General features: G+C 42.4%; 1 protein-coding gene across 1 annotated transcript; it reads left to right on the plus strand.

The window, feature by feature from the left end:
* Positions 1 to 4485: 4485 nt before the first annotated feature.
* On the plus strand, positions 4486 to 5513 carry tcima (transcriptional and immune response regulator a). The gene has a single exon (XM_029763409.1). It carries the CDS (start codon positions 4606 to 4608, stop codon positions 4909 to 4911), a length of 306 nt encoding a protein of 101 aa, XP_029619269.1. The 5' UTR covers positions 4486 to 4605; the 3' UTR covers positions 4912 to 5513.
* The last annotated feature ends 9552 nt before the right edge of the window (positions 5514 to 15065 follow it).

The raw sequence follows: 15065 nt of genomic DNA on the forward strand, positions 1-15065 counted from the left end.
TGACAGTATGTGACCAATACTATTTTATTTTATTTGAAATCATCATGCCCTATATGATAAGAGAACTGTGCCGATCAGCAACAGAACAGAAGGGCAGAACTATAGCAGCAATACAAAGAGAATGATATGTCAATGCAGTATTTCATATTATAAACTGGGTGGTTCAAGCCCTGGTAACCAGTTTATAATAGCAATAAGGCACCTCAGGGGTTTGTGATATGTTGCCAATAAGGCTAAGGACTGTGTCCAGGCACTCCTCGTTGCCTCGTGCAACAGGTTAAGAACAGCCCATATCCATGGTATGTTGGCCATATACCACACCCCCCTGGGCCTTATTGCTTGAATAACTGTGCCCTTCTGAACGTCAGTAGCCTAGTAAACAACACAGAGCTTCACGTATGTATTGGACACATTTGTCTGCTGCGTAATACCCAATAACCCTGCCCTCTATCCGATACGGCCGGCTTCCCATTAGAAGGCTAATACTGAGTATTGGTTTTATGATCAATGCTTTCCTACGTATTGAACAACCCAGGCTGAAAACACATTCAAATCTGTAGCCCGGCGGACATGTTATGAAACAGTCAGTTGGATCTCAAATGGCACCCTATTCCCTATATAGTGCATTACTTTCGATCAGATCCCTATGGGCTTTTGTCAAAAGTGATGCACTAAATAGGGAATTGGGTGCCATTTGGGACACAGGCAGCGTCCCAGACTGCTCTGTGTGATTTAAGGAGCACTAAGATAATACTGAAGAGGAGTTTCAATGTCACATTGCCTATATTGTTAATGAGTATAGGACATGGCCAAGTTAGCTGGCTGGTTGACATCATGTGCCAAACTACAATGCATGAAATCATCCACTCCAGACACAGGGGAATTGCAAGAATATCCTACAATGGTACAAGTCAAACTCCAGCTGTGTTAGAGTTAGGTAAGCCAAGCATGCACAGACAGGATGGAGAAGACATCAAATAAAAACAGTTTAGCTCATTCAAACCACTAGAAAGCTAACTCAGAACACTGGCCGTAACATCAATATTATTGAATTTCTACTGATATTAGAGGAGATTGTGGTTATCGGTGGCACCATATGGTGTCATATGATGTAGCTCACATACCTTCATAAAACAAGATGTAGACAAGTTCAAGACATGGGGACATGGGATAGAGGTAGCTACAGAAAGACATGGGGACAGGGGATAGAGGTAGCTACAGAAAGACATGGGGACAGGGGATAGAGGTAGCTACAGAAAGACATGGGGACAGGGGATAGAGGTAGCTACAGAAAGACATGGGGACATGGGATAGAGGTAGCTACAGAAAGACATGGGGACAGGGGATAGAGGTAGCTACAGAAAGACATGGGGACAGGGGATAGAGGTAGCTTCAGAAAGACATGGGGACAGGGGATAGAGGTAGCTACAGAAAGACATGGAGACAGGGGATAGAGGTAGCTTCAGAAAGACATGGGGACAGGGGATAGAGGTAGCTACAGAAAGACATGGGGACAGGGGATAGAGGTAGCTACAGAAAGACATGGGGACATGGGATAGAGGTAGCTACAGAAAGACATGGGGACATGGGATAGAGGTAGCTACAGAAAGACATGGAGACAGGGGATAGAGGTAGCTACAGAAAGACATGGGGACATGGGATAGAGGTAGCTACAGAAAGACATGGAGACAGGGGATAGAGGTAGCTACAGAAAGACATGGGGACAGGGGATAGAGGTAGCTACAGAAAGACATGGAGACAGGGGATAGAGGTAGCTTCAGAAAGACATGGGGACAGGGGATAGAGGTAGCTACAGAAAGACATGGGGACAGGGGATAGAGGTAGCTACAGAAAGACATGGAGACAGGGGATAGAGGTAGCTACAGAAAGACATGGGGACATGGGATAGAGGTAGCTACAGAAAGACATGGGGACAGGGGATAGAGGTAGCTACAGAAAGACATGGAGACAGGGGATAGAGGTAGCTACAGAAGGACATTGACACTGTTGATCTAGATCGCTACGTCAATTTTCAAAATGACTCCCTCAAATGTACATTATTTAGAAATCAAGAAACACGTATGCTAAGCATGTTCTCCCCTATGTGTTCTCATATCAGCGATTGTGTGGACCCCAGGAAGAGTAGCTGCTGATTTCGCAACAGCTATTGGGGATCCTAATAAAATACCAAAATACCAGATGTCACTGTTTTGAGGACACATTCATGATTTAGACATTGAGATATGGCAAACTATAATAAAGTGTTCTGCCAAGCCTGCGGAGACGGTTTATGTCTGTAGAAGGAGACTCTCCCCAGAGTGTCTCCACAGAGTTGACCCCAAGGGGAAGAAGGATGATAAGACCTTTGACCCTCGTTACATTTAGCACTCTTTTGTTATTAATGTGGTTAATATGGAGACACTCTGTGTGTATGGGAGAATGGCCCAAACCGCTGCACATCCGTTTCCCCTCTGGCTGAGCTGAGAGATCTCATTGTGTAGCGCTGGTCTGACTGTGTCTCTGCTCTGAACTACTTTTATGTCATAAACATTCCATTTTTGCCGACTCCGACGATCCGGAACCTGGCTAATATTCTGTGTCCTCTGTCATAACTGCCATGACAGCTCGAGACAGCCAGGTATCCTGTGGCGAGACAGTATACAGACAGCCCTGTACAAAAACAGAGTGAAGGAGGGGTTGTGTAGTGAGTAGGTTGAGGAATGAGTGTAGCTTGAGGGTTGAAGCTCTATGAACATTCACAGTGGGTATTTCCAGGATATGTGCCCTAGAGGTTTATGTATTAAGTGAAGTTTATATATTCCAAAGTCTCTTAAGGGGAACACCTTTCTCTGGCTCTGTCCCCATGGCACCCTATTCCCTATATAGTACACTACTTCTGACCACTGCCCATTGGGAATAGGCTGCCATTTGGGACGTACTCTCTGTTATCAACAGCCATCAGTATGGGGCTGGGTTTCAGTTCACTCCCCTCCAGCCCAGACAGACCTGCCAGTAAACAAACCTTCCCCGTGGTTTGGAAAACATAACGAAGGGTATTTATAGTGCTACCAGCTGGAATTATTGAATGTCACCTATATTCATCTTACAGTAAATAAAGTCAGAGTCATTTCAAGAAATTAGTGCCTTTTTCCAAGTTACAATACTCAAAAAACACCTAATTGGTGGATTGACCCAGTAACAGTTTAATACAATACAACACTGTAGTGGGGATTATTTGGTTCACTATTTCCTGTGTTTGATTAACTGTTGATATGGACTGATATGTACCTTGATGGTATGGGAGACGCAGACAGATGTATACCTTTGGGGGAAGGGAAACAGGACTCAACCAAGTATGTGTCAATACCTCATTTTCTACAATTATCTGTTGTAACTATAATACTGATGTACCTACCTTGGATCTGCTTAACTGCCAGTATGAAATGTCTGCCATCGTTGAATGTTATGGTTAAAGTTTGACGCCATTCTGGGCCTGGGACACACTGATAATGTACTGTATATGTGAGACGGTGTGATTCTGTAGCAGCTGATGTTGAGCTGATGTTTACAGAACATGTCGTACTGTCTGATTCATTTAGAAATGCCTTCTCAGAGAAGGCCTGTTAGACATTTCTCTGGAGGTGTCTCCCTGTTGCAACTTGTAATTAAACCAACATTATTTTGATTGATTTGATCTGTGTCTGCTCTCCTTTCTCTTCATCTAGGAATTCCCATTATGAACATTGATATTTATTTAATGCTCAACTGAAGGAACATTTTGAGTAAAGTTCAGGATGCCTTTATTAAAGCTGATCAAGGTTTAATTTGGATATCTCCAGGAATGGATGGTTAATTGTAAGAGGATTATTACTCATTGTAGAAACAATTTGCCAACTGCCATAGCAAGTATCTTCAGAAAGACTGCATAGACGTTTTCTCTTCATTTAAAGTGAGACAGAGCTATGAGAATTGTGGGTTGAAAATGAAAAGACAATGGTTTGAAGAAACATGTGGGCCTAAACTATGGTCCTATGCAACCAAAACACACTATCACATCTAAACAGGGACTCTTGAACTATTAACAACAGGATATGATGCTTTTCAAGACAAAGATGGAAATAACAATTTAAGTTATTCTGTACTATAATGACTCAACTAGCTACAGTGTGTGGCAATTGAGATCGAAATTCCTTTACATGTCCTTTGTGGGAACAGACATATGTTTACATGTATTTACTGAACTTGTGACAACTGCCTTCTCAATACACAGTAGATACGGGCTACGGAACATTTGCACACATCATGCACCTCAGTAGGCTCTGCCTCTACTGGATGATACATAATTACTGTTTTAGTCGGTTTGATGTGCGCACAGCAACAGTACAGAGGCGTTCCCTGCGGGAGGGTAGCACGACCAGTGATGTCACTTCTGTAACTGGGGCTTGACAGCATGAGCGTCCCTAGCAGCCCTTTAAATAGCGCAGGCGGCGCTCACAGTACTCACTCACTCCAATCCCCAGCGCACGAGCGAGTAGTGTTCCCTCTCCCTCATACAACCCCAGTCAAAGAAGTTGCTGGACCAACTAAAAAGAGAGAGTCAACAAGATGTCTAACTACGTTGTACACTCCGACTCCCGCCGTGTCAGTCCATCGGTCCACGCGAACAAATTCGACACAGCGCACCGCAAGAAGGCCGTTCCCAACATATTCGAGAATGTCAACCAGGACGCACTGATGAGGCTGTTCCAGAAAACGGGGGACATGAAAGCGGAGGAGAGGGTGAGGAGCATCTTCTCCTTCACCCAAGATCCAGCGGAGACGGCCAAAGCCCTGATGGCGCTCAAGCAGCGAAAGAAGGACAAGTTCCTCCAGATTGTAGGCATGGTTCGCCACATGCTGAAACTGCGTTGAACATTCTCTCTCGGCTCTACTGAACGAGTTGAATTGAAGTGCACTAGAATGACGCTGTGGTGGTTTGGCAGGTGACGCCGACCTGTCACCTGGCAAGGAGAAGGAGAAGCAGCGTCCTGGAATAGAGGAAGCCTAAATTCAAACCACTGTCTTCGAAGGCAACAAAGTATGACTATTCCATGAAGATGCGCTCCATGCGTAATAACATCATGCACTGGTTCGTATGGATACAACGTGCTGGAAGAAGAAAGGGGAGAATGGGAATACTGGGGGCTGTTGTCCCGAGCAAAGAAACAGGGAGACATGACGCTCTCCCTGACTGACTATGCATTCTGTTGAATGCTCGGCTGTCAATGTGCACCTCATAGGTGCCTATTTGCTGGTGAATAATAACTGTAATAAGATAAACTGCCTGAAAATGCCTGTTCCTGTGAAAACACATGCCTTTTCTCTGTACCATTTTAACTTTGTGATACCTGCTAATAGCACTGTTTAATGGTAGCCACCAATTTATTTGTCAAAACATTTTATAGGATCATGATGACATGCATTTATGAAATGTCCTTTTGCAATTTCTTTAATAAATGATTATTGAAATATAACTTCTATTATCTTTGCTTTCATTTCGAATGACTGCATCATATTATTGTTTTATACAAACTCTGAATGATCTCTGATAGTTATCTTTTCAGGTTAGATTGTAAATACACTGTCTTTTTTAGTATTATTAGTTTAAAATGGGCTTCATCCCTAATTCCATCAAGTTACACCCTTATACACTATTATAGATTCATTTTAGTTGTTTGAAGGGAGACATTCATAGAGAGGGGTGCTTAGCACTTTAAAACGTATAATACTGCACACATTTGTCTTGAAATGGGTTAACACACAGTGTAGTGTAAACGTTAGTGTGGCCCCTCTTCACCTGCATCCAGCCTTACATAATTTATGGCCTCTCCAACCTTTATATAATTAGTCAAGTCAGTTAAGAACAAATTCTTATTTACAATGATGGCCTACACCAGCCAAACCCGGACAACACTGGGCCAATTGTGCGCCGCCCTATGGGACTCCCAATCACAGCCGGTTGTGATATTGACTGGATTCGAACCAGGATGTCTGTAGCACTGAGATAGCCCTGAGTGCCTTAGACTGCGGCACCACTCAGGAGCCCATAGATCCCTATGCAAACAGAACAAGAAGAAGTCTGTCTTTTCATTGCCATAAAATGATAATTATGATATCATTATTCGTTATCATATCAAGTTACGTATTCATATTCATCATAAGAATATGAAATAATAGCAAATGACAATGAATAAATGTCAAGTCATGTATTCTAGGAACTATAGCTAATTTCTCTGAAATTCTCTCATGATTTCACTTTCTCTCTGTCAATGTTGAAAAAAAGGTGTTTCGTGGGGGGGGTGGGGGGGGGTAAAGTTACACATGGCTTGATGTGGTTAACCTTTATCAGGTTTCCCTCATGGGGCTTCCTCCAGACCAGTGCAAACCAGTTCTGCTGGGGAGGTTTTCTGCAGTGCCCAGCAGTGTTTGTGTAAGGTGTATCTCAACGTCCACACTCTGCAGATAAGAGCTTGTTTAAGTAGTATTACAGGGTTTAGGCCTGCTGCATTAGAGGTTATACAACACAATGCCTTTAACTGTCTCTCATCAGACAGTACAGGAGACATATTATAAGTGTCACCTATTAAAATGTCTAATAACAGTTTCCATATTTTCACACAGTGTTTGGGTTTTTATCAAGTCTGTAATTTTGGTCAGGGTTTTGCTATGGGTTGGCTTAGCTGGAGCCAAGGGGATCAGCGAGTGGATGTCTGCTAATCTCATTGCTTTGATAGTCTCTCTGCCGGCTCAAACCAGTTCTGATGCATCACCTGACATCTGACTGTACCTGGCCTCTGCATGTGCCGCCCTCCCGCTGCAGTGGGAAGCGTAGACACAGGAAACCCTAGCCTGCGGGATTTCTCAGGTGAATATCCACGTTTGTCAGGCATGCTGGCGCTAAGTCGTCGTAAAACACCTCTCTCTCTCAGTCTCTCAGTCTCTTTCTGTCACCCACACACAAATGCACAGACTTAGCTGCTGTTAAAAACTGTGAAGATCAAACACAACTTTTTGTTTCATAAACACAATAAAAAGGAAACTGTCCACCTCTGTTTCAAACAAAGTGTCTGACATTATTGATATAGATTTAGAGTCCATTTTTGGGGTTTTTGCATAACCAGTTGCTCCAGTTCGGTTGCTCTGTGTATCATCTCGCAGAGGACAGCATTTATTTCCCTCTTTTCCTTTTAAGGCTACCCAATTGTTTCGGAAAACAAAGCTAAAAGAAAGCAAAATATTTAAACCAATTGTCTAGGTGGCTGGGTGATATGTTTAACTCAGGGCTGTCCTCCTCTCCCGCCCTCTTCCTCCCTTTCATACAGCGATCAGTGCTGCAACACTTTGATGTTAACAGACACTGTGGCACACAACCTTTTAGCCTTTATGTTTGGGCCATTGCCATGGTGACCGGTAGAGACGGAGCAAGAGAAAGAGAAAGAGAGAGGGAGACAGGATTTTATGATCAGTGGGACTAGCCTCTGATTCCGGTGTAGACCGGTTTTAACCATGTGCTTTAAAAAGAGGAACTAAAGCCCCGTTCATACCTGATTCTAACATTCGTCCTTTGTCCTGATCATGTCCTGATCTGGTTTCTTTTTATTTATAAGATCTGATCACAATCAGATCACAATGCGTCTTTTACACTCTAAAAATCCGGGCACAATCAGAATGTGGACAAATTTCAGGACAAAGGCCACATGTTAGAACCAAGTATAAACAACCACAAGTTATCCTCATGACTCACATTTACTTTCTTGATAAAGGAGGAAAAAGCTACCCCTTCTCAACATTTTCTCTGTTATAATTCCTGGCGTAATACTAGGCTTATATTAACCAAATCTTTAATACAAACTCGCTCCTAAATGTAGCTCTATTGTTCCTTAATCTCTCAAATGAGTTGCATATTCTTGAAAAAGACACTAGTGACAAATCATAGAGCTACATTTTAATGTTAACTGAAGACATTTCTATAGGAGTTTAAAACCAAGAAGTACCATAACAAATGAATAGTGAATCACTGAACACAACCGACTCTTATTAGAGACAGTTTTCTATTGGAGGCAGGTGTCTATTTCCTTAATGCACACATATTTTGCTCAATAAAATGTTGCAAAGACTACCACACCGTTTATTGTGACCATTATAAACATTATAATAAGAAATCCATTGCAGATCAGACTTGCAAAGACTAGGCTGCCTATCATACACCCCAGATTTCACGTTTCAGCACCATGAATTTGATGTTCTGTTTTCATTTTGGTGGCGCCATGGCTAGCTATGACGAGATCATTTTTTACATATATTTTTCATGCACATCACAATGGGAATATCAGAACTGTGTCCATGGTAACCTCGTAAACAATTCATTTAGACCCAGCGTTTATTTTGAAACAGGCGTTTATTTGTTGAAATGTGTGCCGATGCCCAGCTATTAAAAGGGACAGGTGGCTATTTGAGACAGTGTTTCATTTAAGTTTTATGGTTATCTAAACTCTTAAATGCATCTCCTAAAACAGACATTGGTTTCCCTCAATTCCCTGGGTCAGATTGCCACACAGACAGATCCCAGAAGTTGTAAATTGGGAAAGGATATATCAGTAAACAGATTATAATGCATCAGTCCAGGTTTGTTCTGGTAAGAACTTTGTGAACCATGCATCCCATCTGCTGAGCAACTCCTTTGGTTTCAAGTGTTCACCACAACAAAGCAATTAAATCTTTACTGGCATCTCCTGTTAAGGAGGGTTATAAAACACAATTGAAAACAGACTGACTGTGAATGACCATTCAGCATATCACACTCAGCGCTAAATCTCAATAGCCCTTTTTTTCTGTTAAGCAAAAGGATTATGGCTGTAGAATGCAGGAAAAAGCTGTTTTTGAAAAATGCAAAAAAAACAACATACAGATGTGGGGCCTTGCCCCCCTCCGGACCACCCCCCAGCCATCCTCACGTACTTTGTGCCCCCTCAGATTGTTGGGGTGCATGACACCCCTGGTCTCACACCTCCTTCTATTTGATGATTCTGACCTAAGCATTTAAGCCCTATTTGTACCTGGTTCTAATGTGCAGTCTTTGTCCTGATTTTGTCCACGTTTTGTGTAGACGGTTAAAAGACACATTGTGATATGATTGTGATCAGATCTTCTAAGTGTAAACAGACAAAATCAGGTCAAGATCAGGACATGATCAGGACAAAGGACGCATATTAACGGCAGGTATAAACAGGGCTTCTGTTGCTACTGCCGACTTTTCTTCTTTCTCGTCAATCTCTCAGCCGTGTGTCAAAAGCAGCTGGCTGGCTTAAAGAGTGACGACCCAAGAGTCAAAGGGGATGAAAAGGTAGTCTCCATACAGGAAAGACTGGAATGGGTGAGAGTTAATGATGGAGATGAACAAGCACTGATTGAGACCTTTCCTTTAAAGGGAACACAAAATAATCACGCAGAAACAACCCGGTTCTGGTTCTAGGACCTCAGAGAGAGGATTCCTAGCATTTGGCACATTCTTGTGGGTATTAATCACTGGCGTTATGTCGTAGACAGCGACACACAACTGACTTTAGTCTCTGTTGTTTTTGGATGAATCAGTGTATTGTGTGTTAGGCGCCATTTGTGTAGGATTGGTGCTGCTGGGCGGTACATTGAGGCCAGGGTGTATGTGTGTTGCGTCAGTCCACTGTGTTGGAGCTGACCCTTGCTTCCCCATCATGTGCCCAGAGGGGGACCATGGAGACACACTGTTGATTCTTTCACATCCCAAGCAAAACATTTGGTCTGTTTCAGCTGTGCATCACTCGACTGTCTCTTCCTGTTGCCGTGGCTTTATTACACGTGTTGATTTAACAAGTGGGCTATTATCCATCAGTGAGGCACACTCTCAGTGACCACACACACACACACACACACACACACACACACACACACAATATGAGATGGAAAATGTGATCGTTGATGAGGTCAATGTTAAAAACAATCACATAGTTCTCAGACAGAGGAAAAAGCAATTGGATTGTGCCCATAAGTTACCCAAGAGGTCAAAAACAGCAGTTGCATGCAGACACACATTTCAATTCCGTTTCTGACTCTTGAAGACAAGACGAAAATATATTTTTGTTGTTGAATTGTATGTATTTTATTTATTTTACCTTTATCTACATAACCAGGTTGTCCCATTCAGTTCAGCTTGACCCATTCAGGTCAGGCTGTCCCATCGAGCTAGGCCCTAAACCTAACACAATGGTTGAATAAACATTTTCTCAACCCATACTGTATAGATTGGATGCTGATGTGAGCAGTAATCTTGTACACCTCAGCACTACATCAATGTGCAACAGGGCATAGTGGTGGATCTCTACATGCAGAGCAGTTCTTCTAACCTTTTGTAAACCTCACTCCCTCGCTCCCTCCCTCTCTGACAGGACTGCCTGTTCCTTCGGTTGTGTGCGTTAAGTCCCTGGAGCTGGAGTCATGTTCGGGGCAGGGCTTGCCGGACCGGGGATGGCTGGGGGTCTCTATTGTTCTGTGTGTATATGTGTGTGTATCTGTATGTCTGTCGTGTATGTGTGTGTGTGTGTGTGTATCTGTATGTCTGTCGTGTGTGTGTATATCTGTATGTCTGTCATGTGTGTGTCTGTGTGCGCGTGCGGGGAGTGCTCCAGAGAAGCCTTTTCCTTTGTGACGCTGAGGTTCCTCCTGGGGCTGGGCGGCCGGCAGACTGGCTGTCTCGCTCTAGTTCCACCATGTGGCCTTGCTATTGTTCTTCCCTTCACTCCCTTGTCCTGTCCCCTACGCCCATCACACTAACCCCCCCAGCGCCCTCTCCCCACCCTGTTCTGCTCCTGGCCGTGCAGGTGCTGCTAGACTGTAGGCCTGAGGAGGAAGCCAAGGCAAGACACAGCACAATTGCCGACCCCAGCTGCTATTTATATATCACTTTTAGGTTTTGGTTTATTTATTTGCATGTATTTTTAGGTCGTCAGCGATGCAAATTTTGTAACGATGGATTATGAAAAGGTTCAAAGAAGGGAAAGATAAAAGTATTTTTTGCCGCACTGCACTGTGAATGAAACAGGCCAACAGAGTCATGGAATTTCCCAATGTCATTTTTCAGGGGTTGTAGCATACATACTGTATATGGTACACTGCAACACTTGTCTGTGATCTTGCAGTAGCATTGTCTGTGATCTTGCAGTAGCATTGTCTTTGATCTTGCAGTAGCATCGTCTGTGATATTGCAGTACCATTGTCTGTGATCTTGCAGTAGAATTGTCTGTGATTTTGCAGTATCATTGTCTTTGATTTTGCAGTAGCATTGTCTTTGAACTTGCAGTAGAATTGTCTTTGAACTTGCAGTATAATTTTCTTTGATATTGCAGTAGAATTGTCTTTGAACTTGCAGTAGAATTGTCTTTGAACTTGCAGTAGAATTGTCTTTGATATTGCAGTAGAATTGTCTTTGATATTGCAGTAGAATTGTCTTTGAACTTGCAGTAGAATTGTCTTTGAACTTGCAGTAGAATTGTCTTTGAACTTGCAGTAGAATTGTCTTTGATATTGCAGTAGAATTGTCTTTGATTTTGCAGTAGAATTGTCTTTGATATTGCAGTAGAATTGTCTTTGAACTTGCAGTAGCATTGACTTTGAACTTGAAATGGGCAAAAATCACAATTTCTTGCATGATGTAACGTTCTCTCTGTGTCACGGATCCCTCTGGAACTTTCACTATGCACACCTGGCCCCTATTCTCACTGATTGTATTTGTATATATGTGCCCTTTGGTTTCCATTGGGCGGTCGATTATTGTTACTATGTCCGTTGGTGCATGTGAGTACCTGTGCTGTGTGTTTTGGCTTTCGTGACATTGTGGATTGCGCAGATGATTACAGGTCTCGTCCCGTGTGTTAATAATCATTGTGCGCTTGTGTTAGCGAGGTACTCCTCGCTCTTTTGTTTGGGTTTCAACCCTGTGTTTTTGTATAGTGTTTGTTTGGTCTTCGTCCCCGTGCACTTCCCCCCACGCCGTAATTTGGGTGTAATAAAAACCCATATTGCGCATTCCTGCATCTGTCTCCCGATCCTTTATGCCAACGTGACACTCTGGGAAGTGAACATAAGGTAATGGCTGAATGTAGGTGCCATTCCAAGGGTCAACTGTTATCAGTGGTGGTCGGGTGCAATCTTGAGCCCAGATAACACAACATCCATGCTTTGAGAGTACGGCGAGGACATATGCAGGCAGATCCCATCACTGACACCTAGTATAATGCAGGTGAAAGTGCTTGGCTGGTAATACCTACACAGAGACTGATGAAGAGTAATAGGTCAGTGGGTGTTTGAACCAGGTGTTGTGGGGTTTTAAGAGTGCACTTTGCACTGTAAACGGATCATAATGGGTGTCGTCTCACTCTCTCAACATGCTGATAATGTGTCATCTGTGCTCAAGATTCTTACACTTACGGGTAACTTTGTGTTTGCATAATGTGTGTGAGTGTGCAGCAGTGCAGCACAATCAAGTCAATGTTCAAGTTCAAGATTTGTCATCTTGAAATAGATATTAAACCTCTTTTACAAGACGGGCACTGCCACCCCCACATCTAAATCTAACACTAAGGTGTCCCGATGGGCACTGCCAACCCCACCCCCACGTCTAAAGCTAACACTATGGTGTCCCTTCTCCTTATTGATACATAAATAGGGATGGTGTAGTTTTCTGATTTTGGGGAGTTGTCCAGTCTCTGTTAATAACCTATGACACCTCTATTTGTTTAGATAAGAGGCCTTGTTAGACCTACAAGTGTTAGGTCCCTGTTTCTGGAGAACTGTGAAACTACTAACAATGACTCTTTCCCTGTGCAGACTTGCCCCCCATCCATCAGTTAAAACAGGAACTTGATAAAGGGAAGGGAAACTGATAAGCCTCTATTGCTTCGCGGCTTGATCCGTATCAGGCCTGGCAAACGTCAGGTGGAAGGCCGATGAAAGAGCGGATATTTAGCGGATATTTAGTCAGGCTTTGTCACCTCTCTCTGTTCTCTGGTGAAGTCAGATATTTCACTCTGCATCCTGATGTGTTGGACAGTTATGGAGGGTCATTCTTTTGTATGTTTACTATTAATTGTATACATGCAAAGGTATTTCAGTGGAAATACAGTTCCTTGTGTCTATAGGATTGATTGCAGTCTTTAACCTCTCTGGGGTATGTGGGATGCTAGCGTCCCACCTGCGGGACACACTATTCAACAGCCAGTGAAATTGCAGGGCGGCATATTCAAAACAACAAAAATCTCATAATTCAAATTTCTCAAACATACAACTATTATATCCCATTTTAAAGATACACTTCTCGTAATCCAACCTCATTGTCCGATTTCAAAAAGGCTTTACGGCGAAAGCATAACATTAGATTATGTTAGGACAGCGCCGAGACAAGAAAAACCACACAGCCATTTTCCAAGCAAGGAGAGGCGTCACAAAAACCAGAAATACAGCTAAAATGAATCACTAACCTTTGATGATCTTCATCAGATGGCACTCATAGGACTTCATGTTACACAATACATGTATGTTTTGCTTGATAAAGTTCATATTTATATCCAAATACCCCATTTTACATTGGTGTGTAATGTTCAGAAATGTTTTGCCTCCCAATACTTCCGGTGAATGGGCACATCAATTTACAGAAATACTCATCATAAACGTTGATAAAATATTCAACAGTTATTCAAAGAATTATAGATGCACTTCTCCTTAATGCAACCGCTGTGTCAGATTTCAAAAAAGCTTTACGGTGAAAGAACATTTTCCAATAATCTGAGTACAGCGCTCAAATATCAAAACAAGCCATACAGATACCCACCATTTTGGAGTCAACAGAAATGACAAAAGTTACATTATAAATATTCACTTACCTTTGATGATCTTCATCAGAATGCACTCCCAGGATTCCCAGTTCCACAATAAATGTTTGTTTTGTTCGATAAAGTCCATAATTTATGTCCAAATACCTCCTTTTTGTTCACGCTTTTTGTTCACGCTTTTTGTTCCACTACTCCAAATGCAGGAAACGCGCACAAAATGTCATGACGAAAAGTCAAAAAAAGTTATATTTACGTTCGTAGAAACATGTCAAACGATGTATAGCATCAATCTTTAGGATGTTTTTATCATAAATCTTCAGTAATATTCCAACCGGACAATTCCAATGTCTTCAAAAAAGAAAAGGAACACAGCTAACTCTCACGTGAGTGTGCGCCACTGAACTCATGTCACTCTCTCAGTCATCTGACTCCAGGAGTTCTTATTCTCTCCCCATTCACAGTAGAAGCATGAAACAACGTTCTAAAGACTGTTGACGTCTAGTGGAAGCCTTAGGAAGTGCAAAATGAACCCTAAATCACTGTATACTGTATTGGCAATCACTTGAAAAACTACAAACCTCAGATTTCCACACTTCCTGGTTGGATTTTTCTCAGGTTTTTGCCTGCCATATGAGTTCTGTTATACTCACAGACATCATTCAAACAGTTTTAGAAACAGAGTGTTTTCTATCCATATCTACTAATAATATGCATATTCTACCTTCTGAGCCTGAGTAGTAGGCAGTTCACTACGGGCATGCTGTCACGTCCTGACCAGTATAGAGGATATTTTGTTATTGTAGTTTGGTCAGGACGTGGCAGAGGGTAGTTTATTTATGTATTACGGGGTTTTTTGGTCACTGGTCTATGTTTGTATTTCTATGTGTATGTTCTAGGGTAGTTTTCTATGTGTAGGTTGGGTGCTGGACTCTCAATTGGAGGCAGGTGTTTCTAGTTGCCTCTGATTGGGAGTCCTATAAATAGGTGTGTGTTTTGTTTGTCACTTGTGGGTAGTTGTTTGATAGCACTGCTTTTGTTGAGCCTGCTTCTCTGTTCCTGTCGTTAGTTTGTTTATTGTTTTTCCTGTGGATGCTTTGCTCATATATATTAAAAAGATGAGAATCCACATTCCGTCTGCAGTTTGGTCCATTCACCACGACAGCTTTT

This window comes from Salmo trutta, chromosome 9, assembly GCF_901001165.1.
Source record: "Salmo trutta chromosome 9, fSalTru1.1, whole genome shotgun sequence".
Taxonomy (NCBI): domain Eukaryota; kingdom Metazoa; phylum Chordata; class Actinopteri; order Salmoniformes; family Salmonidae; genus Salmo; species Salmo trutta.

Excerpts from the sequence above, each read along its gene's own strand:
- tcima (XM_029763409.1), top strand. The coding sequence starts at position 4,606 with ATGTCTAACTACGTTGTACACTCCGACTCCCGCCGTGTCAGTCCATCG.